Here is a 17,171-nt window from a genome sequence, read left to right on the forward strand (position 1 = left end):
TACATAAAATTCTCAGCAATCACCTCTATAAGTGTTAAGTACCAACACTACATTTATACATTACGCATCGTTATCTATTACATTGCTACGTTCATAAAAAGAACAACCTGACTGATTTTGTTTTACTCCTGATTGAGCCTGCTTATCTCCAAATAGCTGACATGCAGTATGAAAGAGAAGTCTAAGATCGCTTATTATGTCTGCATAGGTGCGCAACGGACTGTCATTTGTATTCTTCGGGTATGGAAAGACGGTAAATGCGGTAAAGGTATGTTGAATAGAAGAGTTTTTCGACCTGAAATGAATATATTTATTCGCGCAATGCCATGGGTAATAAATACATGCCGTACATGTTACAACAATAAAACAAATTTGATTTGAAGTCGTGATTGTTCAAAGCATCTAACAAAAGAAAGGAGAAGGTCCTCCTCTACTTAACTATGGTAGAGTTTGATGAGAGAAATATGTCGTGCAGGTATGACTTTGTGAGTAAATGGTATTTTTTGGAAAACAAACGAAATTGGTATTGATCACGTCTAGATGTTAGATAGTGTGCACCAAGTATGACATGTTTAACTGTGAAGGTAGTTCTGATATAGCGAAATATGTATTAATTGTGACTGTAAGGCTAGGCTCACGGAAATATCATAGTGATACGGCATGAGACCATGAGAGAAGTTCAATCAACAAACACTTTGCAACAAACTTCCCTACCACTCTTTCAACTTCGTTTGCAAGGGTATTTTAAATGTTCACGGATTACAAATTCACATTTAATTCATATCAAACAGTATTGAGTCCATTGGATATCGTTTAACTCTGAGGTATGGCATGATAATCTTATCAAAGCTTAAGTGTCATGAATTTAAGGAATGTTATGTTTACTCATATATATATTTATACCTGTCCCTATTTATATATATGTATTTATACTTGAATGAGTTCATTGTGTAGGTAAATCCAATAGATTGATAACATATTCTTCAAACACTACACTTACTTTTTAAAGCTGAAATTTTCGTCCAACACTGTGGACATCATCAGAGCAACTGGCCTGACTATCGCTCACTCGCAGCTCTGACACTCGGGACTTCCCGCCGAATTTCCGTAATCCGGCGAAAAGTGGGTTGGATTTACCTACACAATGAACTCATTCAAGAATATTCGGGACAAGTACGGTCAGGAGACCTTAAAACTAGCGAGAAAATGGGAAACAACTGTAAAAAGTTTAGCGAGACATCGAAATCATTTGGTTTTCTCCCTGCGTTGCAAAGATGAGAATTTGACACCTCCCAGTCTAAACTTGAAATGCCCTATCAATACGGATAACGCCAGAAAGGTGGTAGATCGAGCAAGAAAGGGGTTGTTGAATGAAAGAATACGTGTTAATAGCAATAAAGTAAGTGTTTTGAAAGTAAAATCAGCTGATTGTGAGCTTGTTTTGAAAGAGAAGTTGCCTAGCGACGACCTCCAACAGGTGCGAGATCTCGTTGACAGATCGCGAGAACAGGAATTTTCATGCACAAAATGGCGGCACACAGAGAAACTTTCACGTTGGCTATCTAAGAAAAAGGAGTCATCGGAACCAGATTTATCTGGTAGTCAGCTCAAAAAATGGGTAAGAAACATTTCATCCGTTACACTTTCCCCCACACAAGAAAAAGTACTGTCTAAAGGTCTGAACTTTGCAGTCTCCCCAGAAAATGTACCGGTGTCAGAGTACATTTGTGCCACGGAAAAAGTATGCTCATTTCTTGACAATAATGAGGCGGATATTGTGCGAACTGAGGTTGTTGGGTTACTAAAAAACGCCAAGTTGTCGAAAGGGAACATTTCTAAGGAGGAAAGAGTGGCTTTGAGAGAGTTGTCAAAAAATAAGGATATCACTATTCTCCCAGCCGACAAGGGTAAGTCCACCGTTGTATTGGATACCACTGACTATGAGGGGAAGGTGAGAGGAATGCTAGGTGATGAACGGACGTATGTGAAGTTAGATAAAGACCCCACATCAAATTATAAGAGGAAGTTGGTCTCTATATTGACAGGTTTCAAAAAAGATGACAAGATTACAGAAGGACAGTATAGACATTTATACCCTACAGCAGAGCAGGTACCTAGAATGTATTGCACTCCGAAAATTCACAAGGAGGGGAACCCACTCCGACCGATCGTCGACTATACAGGATCTATCGGTTATAACAGCTCGAGGCTGTTAGCAGATGTATTAGGTCCACTAGTGGGATTAAGTGAGTACCATGTGAAAAACTCTAAACATTTGTCAGACTCGTTGAGTACAGTGATGATTGAAGACAACGAAGTGTTTGCCTCACATGACGTGGTGTCACTTTTCACCAACACCCCCATCGACAAGGCCCTATCAGTCATAAGAGACCGCCTAGAGAAAGACAAGACCCTAAAAAAGAGAACCAAGCTGAGTGTGGATGACATCATGAATCTAACAGACTTTATTTTGACTACAACATACTTTCAGTTCAGAGGTGACATATACCAACAAAAGTTTGGCACCGCTATGGGAAGTCCAGTATCTCCGATAGTGGCTAACCTGTATATGGAGTTTTTGGAAAGAGAAGCCATCGCAACTGCTCCGGTGACATGTAAACCAACCTTGTGGAAACGCTACGTAGATGACATATTAGAGAAGATTCAGAGAGGACAACTACAGAACCTCACTGACCACCTCAACACTGTAGACGTTACCAATAACATCAAGTTCACCCACGAAGAAGAAAGCAACGGGGCCATTCCATTCTTGGATACTCTCATCACCAGGAAGGAAGATGGTAGTATCAAACTGCTAGTATATAGAAAGAAAACCCACACGGACCAATACCTGAATTTTTCATCCCACCACCCATTACAGCACAAGCTGAGCGTGGTCAGAACTCTATTAGACAGGTGCTACAACCTCGTCACCGAAACTGAAGATAGAGATAAAGAGGAAGAACATGTAAAACAAGCTTTAGGCCAGTGTGGGTACCCTGATTGGACAATAAAGAGGGTTAAGACCGAGATTTTGAAAAGAAAAAATGAAAACAAGGACAAGAAAAAAGTGAAACATACAGATAGAGACAATAAATCTAAAGGGATGGTGGTTATTCCGTATGTGAAAGGGCTATCTGAAGCAGTGAGCCGGGTGTTTAATAAACATCGAGTCGCCACGGCCATGAGCCCACATCAGACACTACGCAACATCTTAGTGCACCCCAAGGACAAACAGGAAACAACAGATAAAGCAGAAGTAATTTACAAAATACCTTGTACAAATTGTGATAAAGTCTACGTGGGAGAATCGGGGCGAAAATTTGGAATAAGACTGAATGAACACAAAAAAGATTGTGAAACAAACTCAAATAAGGCATTTACTAGATCAACTAGAAAACAATCAGAATCGACAATAGAAAAAAGTGCAATCACAGATCACCAGAACATAAATAATCATGAAATAGACTGGGAGGGGGCACGCGTAATAGAGAGAGAATCAGACTGGAGAGTGCGAAAAACGAAGGAGGCTATCTGCATCAAAACTGAGGGGGCAGTTATGAACCGGGACGAGGGGGCCTTCCTTTCTGGGATTTACAACCCACTTTTCGCCGGATTACGGAAATTCGGCGGGAAGTCCCGAGTGTCAGAGCTGCGAGTGAGCGATAGTCAGGCCAGTTGCTCTGATGATGTCCACAGTGTTGGACGAAAATTTCAGCTTTAAAAAGTAAGTGTAGTGTTTGAAGAATATGTTATCAATCTATATGTATTTATAGATTTACAAATATATAGAAACATAGAAAAATGTATGCTTTTCATTCTAAAAAAACAGTGAAAGCGTGCAAAATATCAAACGACACTATCTATTTTAGGGAAAAGGGAAACTGGAAGATGGAGGAAATGACTTTGTTCTCGTACTATTATTTAATTAATAATCATAGAACTGAACTGATTTTCAACTTGTATGCAGATCACTCTATCACAATTAACATTAGTTTTTCAACACTTAGCATATATTTAAATGTGTTTCACACCAATATTGAAAAGGACATTAAATACCATTTGGCCTAGGGACGACTGGTCAGACTAAATGCTAGATCTTGATCAGAAGCAAGTCATTGCTAATAACCCATGCTACATACATGGCAATCTAAAGCTCAAATGCTATTCAATGTTCTTTTATTTGAGATATATGTCAAGGCTTTTGCTTCCAATATACGCACACTATTAGCTGCATGTTAAGCTTGAAAATATGGTTCAAAACAGTTACTGCACCCTCTAAGTATAGGTTAGAGTTTGTTAAGTAATTTATTCGTGAATAAGTAACCTTAGGAAGCGGAGCATCAGCATCAGCTTTAGAATTAATCCGTGCGCCTATCAAAAAGACCTGACAATTACTGCAAGATAGTGTGACGTCATTTAAATCAGCGTTGACATTGAAATCGTTTTTTGTATATGCAAACAGAAGGCCTGAATATATGCGCTTTACTTATTCATGAAGCGTTGTCTTCAGCATTAAGTAACGATTCTACACAAATAAGAAACTGAACATTTTAAAAATTCTAGCACCCCTGAATGGCTGACAATGAAGGGCAAACGCTAAAGTCGTAATTGATTTTTATACAGAATTTATGATCGTGTACAATATCAAACTCAGGTAGTGTGTGTGCAATGACTGTTACTTAAATGTTGCCATCCGTGACTACTATACATATCTTATACATTCGTTCACATAAAAAATATTAACACCAGACACGTGATTGTATGTATTGACCAGTGATTTAATAGAATGTTGCTATATCTTGATTGAAATTGAATATATTATGAACGTGTACATGTATAATGACGATGTACTATGTACAAATCGAAATAGACCCTGCTGTTTGTCTTCTTATTTTAATACACATGTTTATTGCAATATTGTCACTTTAACAAATAAGTTGCGAGTGTAGAATTAAGCTAAGTATAAGATAGTGAAATGTAGTAATGATACTTAAATTCTTTAGTTCATTACAATGGTCATTTCAAGTTCGGTGTCTTCATGAAAAGCATTGCATTCTGTCTACTTAATTATTTATCAGACAATCTCGTTCTATTATATTGACGTAGGCCCACAGTCTGGTTCAATTATGCTTAAAGTAGACGTGACCTCACAGTCTTGTTTAAGTATGCTTAAAGTAGACGTGACCTTACAGACTGGTTCAATTATGCTTAATGTTGACGTGAGCGTACAGTCTGGTTCAATAATGCTTAATGTAGACGTGCGCCCAATGTCTGGTTCAATTATGCTTAATGTAGACGTGAGCCCACAGTCTGGTTCAATTATGCTTAATGTTGACGTGAGTCCACAGTTTGGATCAATTATGCTTAATGTAGACGTGAGCCCACAGTCTGGTTCAATTATACTTAATGCAGACGTGAGCTCACAGTCTAGTTCAATTATGCTTTATGTTAACGTGACCTTACTGTCTGGTTTAATTATGCTTAATGTTGAAGTGAGCCCACAGTCTGGTTCAATTATGCTTAATGTAGACATAAGCCCACGGTCTGGTTCAATTATGCTTAATGTAGACGTAAGCTCACTGTCTGGTTCAGTTATGCTTAATATAGACGTGAGTCCAATGTCTGGTTCAATAATGCTTAATGTTGACGTGAGCCCACAGTCTGGATCAATTATGTTTAAAGTAGACGTGACCTCACAGTCTTGTTCAAATATGCTTAAAGTAGACGTGACCTTACAGTCTGGTTCAATTTAGCTTCATGTTGACGTGAGCCCACAGTCTGATTCAATTATGCTTAATGTTGACGAGGGCCCACAGTCTGGTTCAATAATGCTTAATGTTGACGTGGGCTTACAGTCTGGTTCAATTATGCTTAATGTAGACGTGAGCTCACAGTCTTGTTCAATTATGCTTAATGTTGACGTGACCTCACAGTCTGGTTTAATTTAGCTTAATGTTGACGTGAGCCCACGGTCTGGTTCAATTATGCTTAATGTAAACGTGAGCTCACTGTCTGGTTCAGTTATGCTTAATATAGACGTGAGCCCAATGTCTGGATCAATTAAGATTGATGTAGACTTGAGCCCACAGCCTGGTTCAATTATGCTAAATGTAGACGTGACCTAACAGTCTTGTCCAAATATGCTTAATGTTGACGTGAGCTCACAGCCTTGTTCTATGTTGCTTACTGTTAACGTGAGCGCACAGTCTGGTTCAATTATGCTTAATGTTGACGTGAGCGCAAAGTCTGGTTCAATTATGCTTAATGTATACGTGAGCCCACAGTCTTGATCAATTATGCTTAATGTAGACGTAAGCCACAGTCTGGTTTAATAATGCTTTATCTTGACGTGTGTCCGCAGTCTTGTTCAATTATGCTTAATGTAGACATGAGCCAACATTCTCGTTCAATAATGCTCTATCTTGACGTGAGCCCACAGTCTGGTTCAATTATGCTTAATGTAGACGTGAGCCCACAGTATTGTTCAATTATGCTTAATTTTGACGTGAGCCCACCGTCTGGTTCAATAGTGCTTAATGTTGACGTGAGCCCACAGTCTGGATCAATAATGCTTAAAGTAGACGTGAGCCCACAGTCTGGTTCAATTATGCTTAATGTTGACGTGAGCCCACAGTCTGGTTCAATAATGCTTAATGTTGGCGTGAGCCCACAGTCTGGGTCAATTATGCTTAATGTAGACGTGAGCCCACAGTCTGGTTCAATTATGCTTAATGTTGGCGGGAGCCCACAGTCTGGTTCAATTATGCTTTATGTAGACGTGAGCCCACAGTCTGGTTCAATTATGCTTAATGTTGACGTGAGCCCACAGTCTGGGTCAATTATGCTTAATGTAGACGTGAGCCCACAGTCTGGTTCAATAATGCTTAATGTTGGCGTGAGCCCACAGTCTGGGTCAATTATGCTTAATGTAGACGTGAGCCCACAGTCTGGTTCAATTATGCTTAATATTGACGTGAGCCCACAGTCTGGTTCAATTATGCTTAATGTAGACGTGAGCCCACAGTCTGGTTCAATTATGCTTAATGTTGACGTGAGCCCACAGTCTAGTTCAATAATGCTTAATGTTGACGTGAGCCCACAGTCTGGTTCAATTATGCTTAATATAGACTTGAGCCCACAGTCTGGTTCAATTATGCTTAATGTAGACGTGAGCCCACAGTCTGGTTCAATTATGCTTAATGTTGACGTGAGCCAACAGTCTGGTTCAATTATGCTTAATGTAGACGTGAGCCCAAAGTCTGATTCATTCATGTTCTATGTTGGCGTGGGCCCACATTTTTTCAGTCATGTTTTGAATTGCCGTGGGCCCACATTATTGTGTAATCATGTTATATATTGACATTGACCCACAGTCTGGTTCAATAATGTTCTATGTTGCCGTGGGCCCACATTATTGTGTAATCATGTTATATATTGACATTGACCCACAGTCTGGTTCAATTATGTTCTATGTTGCCGTGGGCCCACATTATTGTGTAATCATGTTATATATTGACATGGACCCACAGTCTGGTTCAATTATGTTCTATGTTGATGTGGGCCCAGGCAGGTTCAATTATGTTCTATGTTGATGTGGGTCCAGGCAGGTTCAATTACGTTCTATATTGACGTGGACCCTCAGTTTGGTTCAAATACGTTATATATTGACGAGGGCCTAAAGTCCGTTTCAACTATGTTCTATGTTGAATCGGGCACATAATCTGGCTCATTCGTGCTCTCAGTAGCATTTTTGTATAAATGATGGATGGCTTACCTTAACATATGATTTAATATTCATCTCAAAAATGTCCACTCATACCAAAATATGACTTTGTCCAAATGTGAAGAAATTTCATCAATTTAAATTAAAGTAGATGTTACAATCTTTGTTCATATTTGCCATATGAACATTTTATTATAGTATGCCAAGAGCCTTAACTCTAGAGAGTCAAAGAAATTAAAAGCATTATGATCCAACTTTTCTTATTTTAGTTCTATCATGACCAGTCTTGAGTTTATAAATCTAAATAATTGATGATTTCTAAGAACATTACCATATATCGAGCAGTAAAATTACTTATATCAGGAAATTGTATAATAGAGTCCTTTTTATATGTTCAATTATATATGTTTTATAAATGTTTAAGAAACATTTTACACTTTAATTTAATTTTAAATCCCATGCAGTCTGGTCATTATAAGAATGTATTTTGTAAGTTTTTTTTGTGTAAATGTACCATGTGTTTGCTATTCTTGGAATAAAAGATAAAAACACTATTTTGTTAATCAAGTTGCCATAATAGCAATTACGTGTCGTGTTTATTCTGCAATTTTAGTATAATGTCTAATGGGCTTAAACTTATAAAGACGAGGCAAAGTTATGAAAAGTGCTTCATATTTAATACTTTTATATCAACATGAAAGTAAATTCATGCCATTGAATGTGATACCTCAGAGGCTTTTGGTAAGTTTTATTCATTTTTCTATGAAAAACATGTAAAATGTTATGTCTACCAAACACTGGGCCTATTGTTAATAACTGAGTTAAAGTTAAGAACGTAATTAGCGACATCGTTGTTTAATTTTGTGTAAAAGTATTTGATGATGTGCTCACATATTTCAATATAATCAACAACAGCCGAAACAGTTTTCTAATTTTATTAAAAATACAGCAGATCACAAGTGTATCCATTACACAGTAAAGAGTTTAACGTCAACAACGTTGTTAACATAGTTAACATTCGAAAATGTTAACATACCACAATATTTACACCTCAACTTCCATTCCTTCAATATTTACACCTTAACTTCCATTCCTTAAATGAACTGCCTTTCGGCAATTGCGTTCATCAATCGATGAACGCAACATCCTCGGATATGTTCGGATCAAAATTAATCGCATAACAATATACATGAAAACTATTGATCTTGTTATTGTTCATATTGTGTCAGCATGTCCCGTAAAGTATAAATCAACATTTTAGAAAGTATTAATTTATTATATTTTAAATGTATTGTTAACACAAGTGTTTCATTTTCTACGTTTAAATGTGATTTCATTTCAAGTGTTTGATCTTTTCCCGCGTTCTTGTGACGACATTTGGAAAAAGACGTTTCCGGTTACAGTCGGGTCGTTCTATTTACAGAATGGGTAAAAAAGGATTTCTGAAAGGTTTTCTTGAATAAAATGAAGTATTCTTTTAACAATTCTTGAATGAAATAATGAACTATTGGTGTAAATATAAGGAATATGAACGCAATTGGGCTGGTCAAAGTACGTGTGGACTCCACACACTTGGAACAGCCCAATTGCGTTCATATCCCGATAATGACATCAACCCCGCAATTAATTCCTTAAATGTGTGCAAAGTATCAAAGTGATACCTCTTAAATAGTAAAAGTAGTTTGTGCAACAAACCATCATACCTACCGTGTGGTGCCTTCCAACTTCGTTAGCGAAGGTATGATGACACATTCACTTTTAATTTAACTAACAACCTAAACATGCAATTGAACATATCGAACGATAAGAAGAATCATACTAAACATTGTTTCGTTTTGTTTTGTTTTTCAATTTTGTATCGGCCAATAACAATCGAGAATTTCTGCTTATACTTTCTTTTTTTATTATTTCACTTGATGTTTGCGAGGATTTCATTTTATACTTTTTGTTCATTGTTTAAGTTGGTGTTTGCAATTGTGTGTGGGCCAATGACAATCGAGAATTTCTATTTATACTTTCTGTTCATTGTTTAAGTTGGTGTTTGCAATTGTGTGTGGGCCAATGACAATCGAGCGTTTCTGTTTATACTTTCTGTTCATTGTTTAACTTGGTGTTTGCAATTTTATGTGGGCCAATGACAATCAAGGATTTCATTTTATACTTTCTGTTCATTATTTCACTTGGTGTTTGCAATATTGTGTCGACCAAGGATAATCGAGGGTGTTGTTTTTTAATTTTCTGTTCATTGATTTAACTCTTTTTGCATTATTGTGTTGGGCAATGATAATTGATTTTTTTAATGTTCTGATTTATTTTTCGAAGATATATTTTGACGAATGCACAAAAAATACACAAGTCCTATTCAAAAATATTGATGTAAAGCATTTAACAAAGTAGTACCGTATGACAATTTTATCTCAATGCTTAGCACGAAATTCTACCCGGTCGAGTCATGTATATCAGTTATGATATTAGTATTGTTCATCTTAATCTATATTGGTAAATCTATTAATACATATCGATATATATAGGCTCACAGAAATAGATTATTATGAATAAAAACATATTTCGGATATCATAGAAAACGACACATTTCGTTATAGAACAAACTTCAAAAAGCGTGCAAATATCAAACGAAACTATTCTATTTCAGGAAAAAAGAAAATAAGCAAATGGATGAAGTCACTCCGTTACCGAATTCCTTTACATTTTATTATTATAAAATTAAACTAATTTCCAACTTGTATGCAAATCACACTAAGACCATAAATATTATTTTTCCAACACTTAGTATATATACAACCGTGTATATAACCATTATTGTTATGGGCGTTTGGTCGTGGGACGATAGGTCATTATATATGATCTAAAGCATGGAAATGCTAACAATCCTCAATGTGATTGTCGTGCTCAATGGTCACATCCATGAGTACTTCGTGCCGTTAATGGCTCTTTCAAACGTCAAAATAAGCCCGAACGCCCAAAAAAATAATATTTTGAGTAAAAGGATTATTTTGCTTAAAACATAGAATGGTGATATCCATTTATTATAACATTATGCTATAGAAGGCAATCGAGGCTTCACCTTCTTTCAAATGCACCCAAGGCCGAGATGCGATTGTTTTCCAAAACTGTTTTATTAATACTAGATTTTACGTCACTCAAAACGATGTAGTTGTTTTTTGTTTGGCATTTTTTTGTGGTATTATCCCAGCTGTGCTGTTCAAAAAGAGCATTAAGTCAATAAATTCTTTGCTTTTTTCCTTTCATTAAATGATGTTTCGTTCCCCGGATTAACCGCATCTTCTTTTTTAAATATGTATTTTAAAACACACCTATACGCTCCTATGATTTAAACGAGGAATTGATTTTTTATGGTAATTAGCTTTTCTAAAAGCTGCTTTATCGATCAGAATTGTCCTACTCAATGCCTTCCCTTTTAAATTTTAATTTTAGACTATTGTTTTGTAAAGGGAGATGCTTGGAGTTTTATGGATGAACTGGTTTAGCGTTGGTGTCAATCATTTCCAGCAAAATGGCGACTTCAAGTATGCAATCTTTTAATTTCCAAACTGAAGTGAAATTTTGTTTTCTCACTGAAATGAAAACGTTTCAAAACCAACAGTTATCTCAAAAAAATGTATATCATTGGACTGTGAACGGTTTGTCAATATCCAAGCTATTCACTATTTTAGAGTCGTTTTGCTCTAAGGGCTATAATCTGATTCATGATAATCACTACTTTAATTTAAATGAGCTTGAACGTCACAGAAATATGTATCATTGTTCGGTGTGAAATGATGTTTGAAAGTCATGTTTTACTTAATACGGGCATAAACAACAATTTCAAACTAATATATGGTCACAAATAGCGATCAGTAACGAAATGAACCCTGGTTGGACAGTCCGAACAATATATAAGCCTTCTTTGATACCTATTTTCTTGCACATGTCATTGTTTTTACAAAAAGAAATTAAATCAAGTTGCGGAAATAAATATCGACTTACGATGCTTTCTATGCTGCCTCTGTAAAAACATGCTTTCCATTTTTTTAAATATTCAAAATTAATAAAAATAAATATTTTAATGATACTTCATTAGTGATTCATGTATATAAGTTGTCCCAAATATTTTCCTTATTTAATTGTTATCAGTTCATATGATAAATAAGAAATAACAGTTTTCTAAAAATATGTAATGATTATCTTACAAAATGGTTAAATAAGTTGTGTGTTTGCTCAACATTACTGAATAGTTACTATTGGAACATTTTTTCATTGTCCAATAGAGAATAAGTTCAGGATCGTATTCAAAGGCGATTAAGTGTAATGTATTTGAAAAATCATTCTGCTTTATATTGATTATAGGAAAAATTGCTGTTCGGTCGACTTGGTTTTGATAAAAAAAGAGATAAATTCCAAAAAATCGCTCTCTCGCTCCAATTTCTTTTTAATCCGTAAAACAATAAATGGATTTTAAATGGCCTTATATAGGTTCATCCTCGGCACCCCAGCGTATCATTACCTACTCGGCACCCAGCGTATCATAACCTACTCGGCACCCCAGCGTATCATAACCTACTCGGCACCCCAGCGTATCATAACCTACTCGACACCCCAGCGTATCATAACCTACTCGGCACCCCAGCGTATCATAACCTACTCGGCACCCCAGCGTATCATAACCTACTCGACACCCCAGCGTATCATTACCTACTCGGCACCCCAGCGTATCATTACCTACTCGGCACCCAGCGTATCATAACCTACTCGGCACCCCAGCGTATCATAACCTACTCGGCACCCCAGCGTATCATAACCTACTCGACACCCCAGCGTATCATAACCTACTCGGCACCCCAGCGTATCATAACCTACTCGGCACCCCAGCGTATCATAACCTACTCGACACCCCAGCGTATCATTACCTACTCGGCACCCCAGCGTATCATTACCTACTCGGCACCCAGCGTATCATAACCTACTCGGCACCCCAGCGTATCATAACCTACTCGGCACCCCAGCGTATCATAACCTACTCGGCACCCAGAGTATCATAACCTTCTCGGCACCCCAGCGTATCATAACCTACTCGGCACCCCAGCGTATCATAACCTACTCGGCACCCCAGCGTATCATAACCTACTCGACACCCCAGCGTATCATAACCTACTCGGCACCTCAGCTACTCGGCACCTCAGCGTATAATAACCTATATGATACCCTGGGCAAATTGGCTAGGGAAACTTCGTGGACCAAAGAAATAGCCGATATCAAAAAGGAAAGAATCTCCTTGGTGAATAGCTATTTGAATATTTAACAATATCCTGCCTAAAACAATTTGTTAGCCGTGATCTCATTGGATTTCGAACCGAGATTACATCCTAACTTCTCGGCCATTTCCGCACCGCATGTAGTGTGTCTCATGCGACCAATCAAGCGGCTGGATTTTACGTTATTAATTATTCATGAAAACAAGATTTTTACAGCTGATTTGCCTCGGGTATCATATAGGTTATGATACGTTGGGGTGCCGAGGATGATTAAGGTTATGAGTAGTACATAACATTCAGCAGCGTTTAGATCTAGTTCAACAGAATTCCAATACCCATAAGCTTTTCATTACACGGTAAGTTTGAATGTTTGATACAAGACAGTTACCGCACCCACTACCATCGTAATTTAAATTATACGTCGTGTAGTGTGAGTAGTCTGGTTCAATTATGTTCTTAAGGCCACACCAAATTGATATTTCGTTCCTCGGATTTACCGCTCCTATATTTTGGAAAATGTAAAAAAAAATGTGCGCGCGCTCCTATATTATTATCGTCAAACAGATTTTTTGTAGTAATATTTTTTAAAGGCTGACAAAAATAATCAATTATAATTATCTACGCTAGTTTAAGTGTTATTGTAAAGAGAAGTAACCGATGGTGGTGTTTTATACTGTATTTCGAATGGTTTAGCATTGGTTTCAATAAATTCAATTAAAATGGCGGTTTCCGGTATAAACACTGTGGCTCAAATTTTGGAAATTTTATCTTATCTTTGACAGAACCGAACAGAACAGAACAGAACAGAATGTTTATTTAACTTAAGCATATACAGCTCATTGTTATAAACACAAAAATAAATACACCTAATCAATTTAATATTCATAATCAAATCAATATTGCATGCATGAAAAAACAAAAAAAGAATAATTTCCATCTATTACTTACAATCGAGTTACACAATACCACGAGAGGGAAAAAGCAAACTTGAAATACTAATTTAGCAGAAGTGAATGTGAGGAGGTCTTTAGGGGTGATTTATACATTCAAGTCTCTTATTTTAAAAGCTTTGGTAAAAAAAAATAGCTAATCTTACTCACGGTGGAGAACCCACGTGACTTATTTGGTAAAGTGCACGGCAACAAATGTCAACAAGTCTCGATTCAGGTAAGGTTTTTTAAAGATAACTTTCTTAATGGTTGGAGAATTTTTGTGAAATAAAGACCATAAACCCCGCATTTAAGAGCTCTATCCACTGTAATAAAGAACTTTCTCAAGTATTCTAAAGTTTTCCTGAAAATCTTGACCAACTGATTTCTCAGAGTTGAAATCTAAGGCAAAGTACACGGCATTTGACAAATCTATCGCTTTACTTCATGTTAGCCGTAAATACAGTGTAAACTCACTAAACCGGACAAGGTCCGGACCGGGGAAAATTTCCGGTTTAGTGAGGATTCCGGTTTAGTGAGGATTTGATGTACGGAGTAAGTTTACTCAAAATATTAACTGAGTTAACCTTAAGGGAAGTTGAAAATTGGAATAAAATAAAAACACACAAAGATAACGTTTATTTTACATCAATGATGGTTCAAGTAACTTGAAATAATGCATAGAATATACATGTATATTCATTTATATATCAATGTACATTACAGATACAGTTTATATCATTGTACATGTACATTGTACATGTATCTTTACGCTTCTAGTGTGATACATAATGTTCATAATATCGCCCACTGTTGATTTCCCGATGCCAAAGCGCTCAGCTGAGAATCTGAAATAAATCGAATGAAACATTTTAATGCAGTGTAAAAGCGAAATTTAAACTGAAATTGAAAATAAACAGCAAATTCAAAGATTTCATACAGTAAACATACCTTGATTGTAGGCTTAGGGATTTTCTCAGAATCTCTAATGAGATTCATTTTGTCCTCTAGGGACAGTTCAATTCTTCGACGTTTAGACGGAGGTTGAGACATGATTAGCTCTATCCACGGTAATAAAGAACTTTCTCTAATATTCTAAAGTTTTCCTGAAAATCTTGACCAACTGATTTCTCAGAGTTGAAATCTAAGGCAAAGTACACGGCATTTGACAAATCTATCGCTTTACTTCATGTTAGCCGTAAATACATTTTTAATTCATACACAAATCGTATTTTAAGCAAATTTTATGTATTTTATAGTTTTCAGCGTGTATTGTTTAACTTCTAGTTATTTCAAAGGTAAAAATGAACTAAAACCAAATTGATGAAGTACACGGACATTTTAGGATGATAAAGTACACGGTCATTTTAGTTTATGTTTGAAAGTAGAGTGCGGTTTACAAACTAATAGTTATATAGCATTTTCTATTCGTGAAGTCAGAATGTATAGTGTTAAGTTTTTATTTAAGTTGTATCAATAAATTTTGCATTATAACGCACACCTAAATAACTACATATTTAGCAATCATATTTAATGAGGAGTTGAAAGATAGTCTATGGGATAATTTAAGAGAAAGTCTGCCATTATAAGTTCGATTACTTTTAAATATGCAGATCAATACAGAATCATACATACACTTCTTCAAAAATCAGATAGTTTTACTTATAAATTATAATCTGGACTGACGGCGAATAAAACATCCCTGTAGTAAGCGGCCCGTTTGTGGTGATTATAAATTTCACGAATGTTCCTATTTTGATGAGATATAAAACAATAAAATAGGCACATCACAATTAGTTTATATATATTTCCACATTTAAAGCATATTGTTCACACCTTTCAGGTAACGCTGAATCTTTTATTTGGTTCAGTCTGAACAAATATTATCTGATCTACATCAGTAAAAGTGCGGTCGTTCGAACAATACAGACAGGAACTCATTGTAAAGATGGAGGCTCGGAGTAAGGTGGGAAACAGCAAGGATGAATGAGAGCACACTATATTACCAACTTACAGGCTAGGACTAAGACTTGAACATCTAGATAAGAGCTAAGCATGGAACATTAGAATGTTCTAGACTAAAGGCTGAAATGTGATTACAAAATAATTGTGTTTCAAAGCTTTCTGAATTATATAAGATACATGCAGTTAAGTGTTTATAGGACAGCAATGGGAAAATGACAACAATGCATCTCTAAACCTTGTGAATTTTTTATGCTCAATCCGTTTTCATACTAATTTTACACAGCAATTTTTTCAGTACTGTAAGACAAACGAGCATTTTGAAAGAGCAACATTTGGTAACAGTACGTTTTGCTATTTATCTTACTAAAATGTTAAACTCATCAAAACGTTTTTTTAACTCGGCAACATACTGGAATACACTTCTAACTAGACCATTGTGATCTTTCAATGTGTCCTGATTAGGTGTGTTTCGCCTTAACGTGCCTGCTGAGTCCAGATTTGAACATGATTGCAGAGCGATACTGTAGACATTTGTGACGTGTCATTCCCCTGTGTCTAGTAGAAATCTGGTCACTGAGATTGGTCGTGTCACCCAACTTGAACCCACACACATCACAGGTTAGCTTCAATTGGCCGCTTTCGCGTCTTTCGTGTATCTTCAAGTCTTGCAAGAGCAGTTTTGCCACAATATTTGCAAACGTGCAACTTTGTCTCGCCGTGATTGCTGCACCTATAAAAAAGACATGTCACAAGTTAGCGAGAAATGCTGGCAATGTCAGTACTTGAAAATAATTAATAAAAAACACTATATTACTGCCACGCAATGAGTGTTTGATCGTGTAATCAGCATCATAAAACTAAACGACCCTGTCCACTGAAACACGGACCACATTATTATGTGAAAAACGCAACCCCTAAAAAACGTTGAAAACACAGTCAGACGACGGCAAATCTTAACCTCTACACGAGGGGAGTCATGATAAAAGTATAACTGTTAGTATATTCTTATTTCTCTGTGAAAAAAATAAAGCTAAAAACTTACCTGTGTCTGTGAAAACACTTTCCCGCAAAAACGATGGCAATTGACCAGAACGCCTTCTATCGTGGTCTACTAGATTATTTTTTTTTATTTTGAAATGCCATTCCGCATTCTTGCATAAAGTCGGAGTCTTCATATTCTGAAATGAAACAAATGTCACAAAATCATAAGTTTATCAAATCAGCTAGCAATCGAAGACATTAAAAGTACAAGAACACTTTTCTTTCTCAAAATTGACA

At 36.4% G+C, this 17,171-nt stretch overlaps 1 protein-coding gene across 1 annotated transcript; it reads left to right on the top strand.

Annotated features, from left to right (window-relative positions):
* Positions 1-1,144: 1,144 nt before the first annotated feature.
* Positions 1,145-3,724, top strand: LOC128237882 (uncharacterized). The gene is made up of 2 exons (XM_052953461.1): positions 1,145-2,990; positions 3,132-3,724. The coding sequence occupies exons 1-2, from the start codon at positions 1,145-1,147 to the stop codon at positions 3,722-3,724; spliced, it is 2,439 nt and encodes an 812-aa protein (XP_052809421.1).
* Positions 3,725-17,171: the final 13,447 nt, after the last annotated feature.

This window comes from Mya arenaria, chromosome 6 (genome assembly GCF_026914265.1).
Source record: "Mya arenaria isolate MELC-2E11 chromosome 6, ASM2691426v1".
Lineage (NCBI taxonomy): Eukaryota > Metazoa > Mollusca > Bivalvia > Myida > Myidae > Mya > Mya arenaria.

Bases quoted from the DNA above. Each gene is read 5' to 3' on its own strand.
- LOC128237882 (XM_052953461.1), top strand. From the start codon at position 1,145: ATGAACTCATTCAAGAATATTCGGGACAAGTACGGTCAGGAGACCTTA. The intron at 2,991-3,131 runs GTGGGTACCCTG...CGTATGTGAAAG, and splicing joins AAAACAAGCTTTAGGCCAGT to GGCTATCTGAAGCAGTGAGC.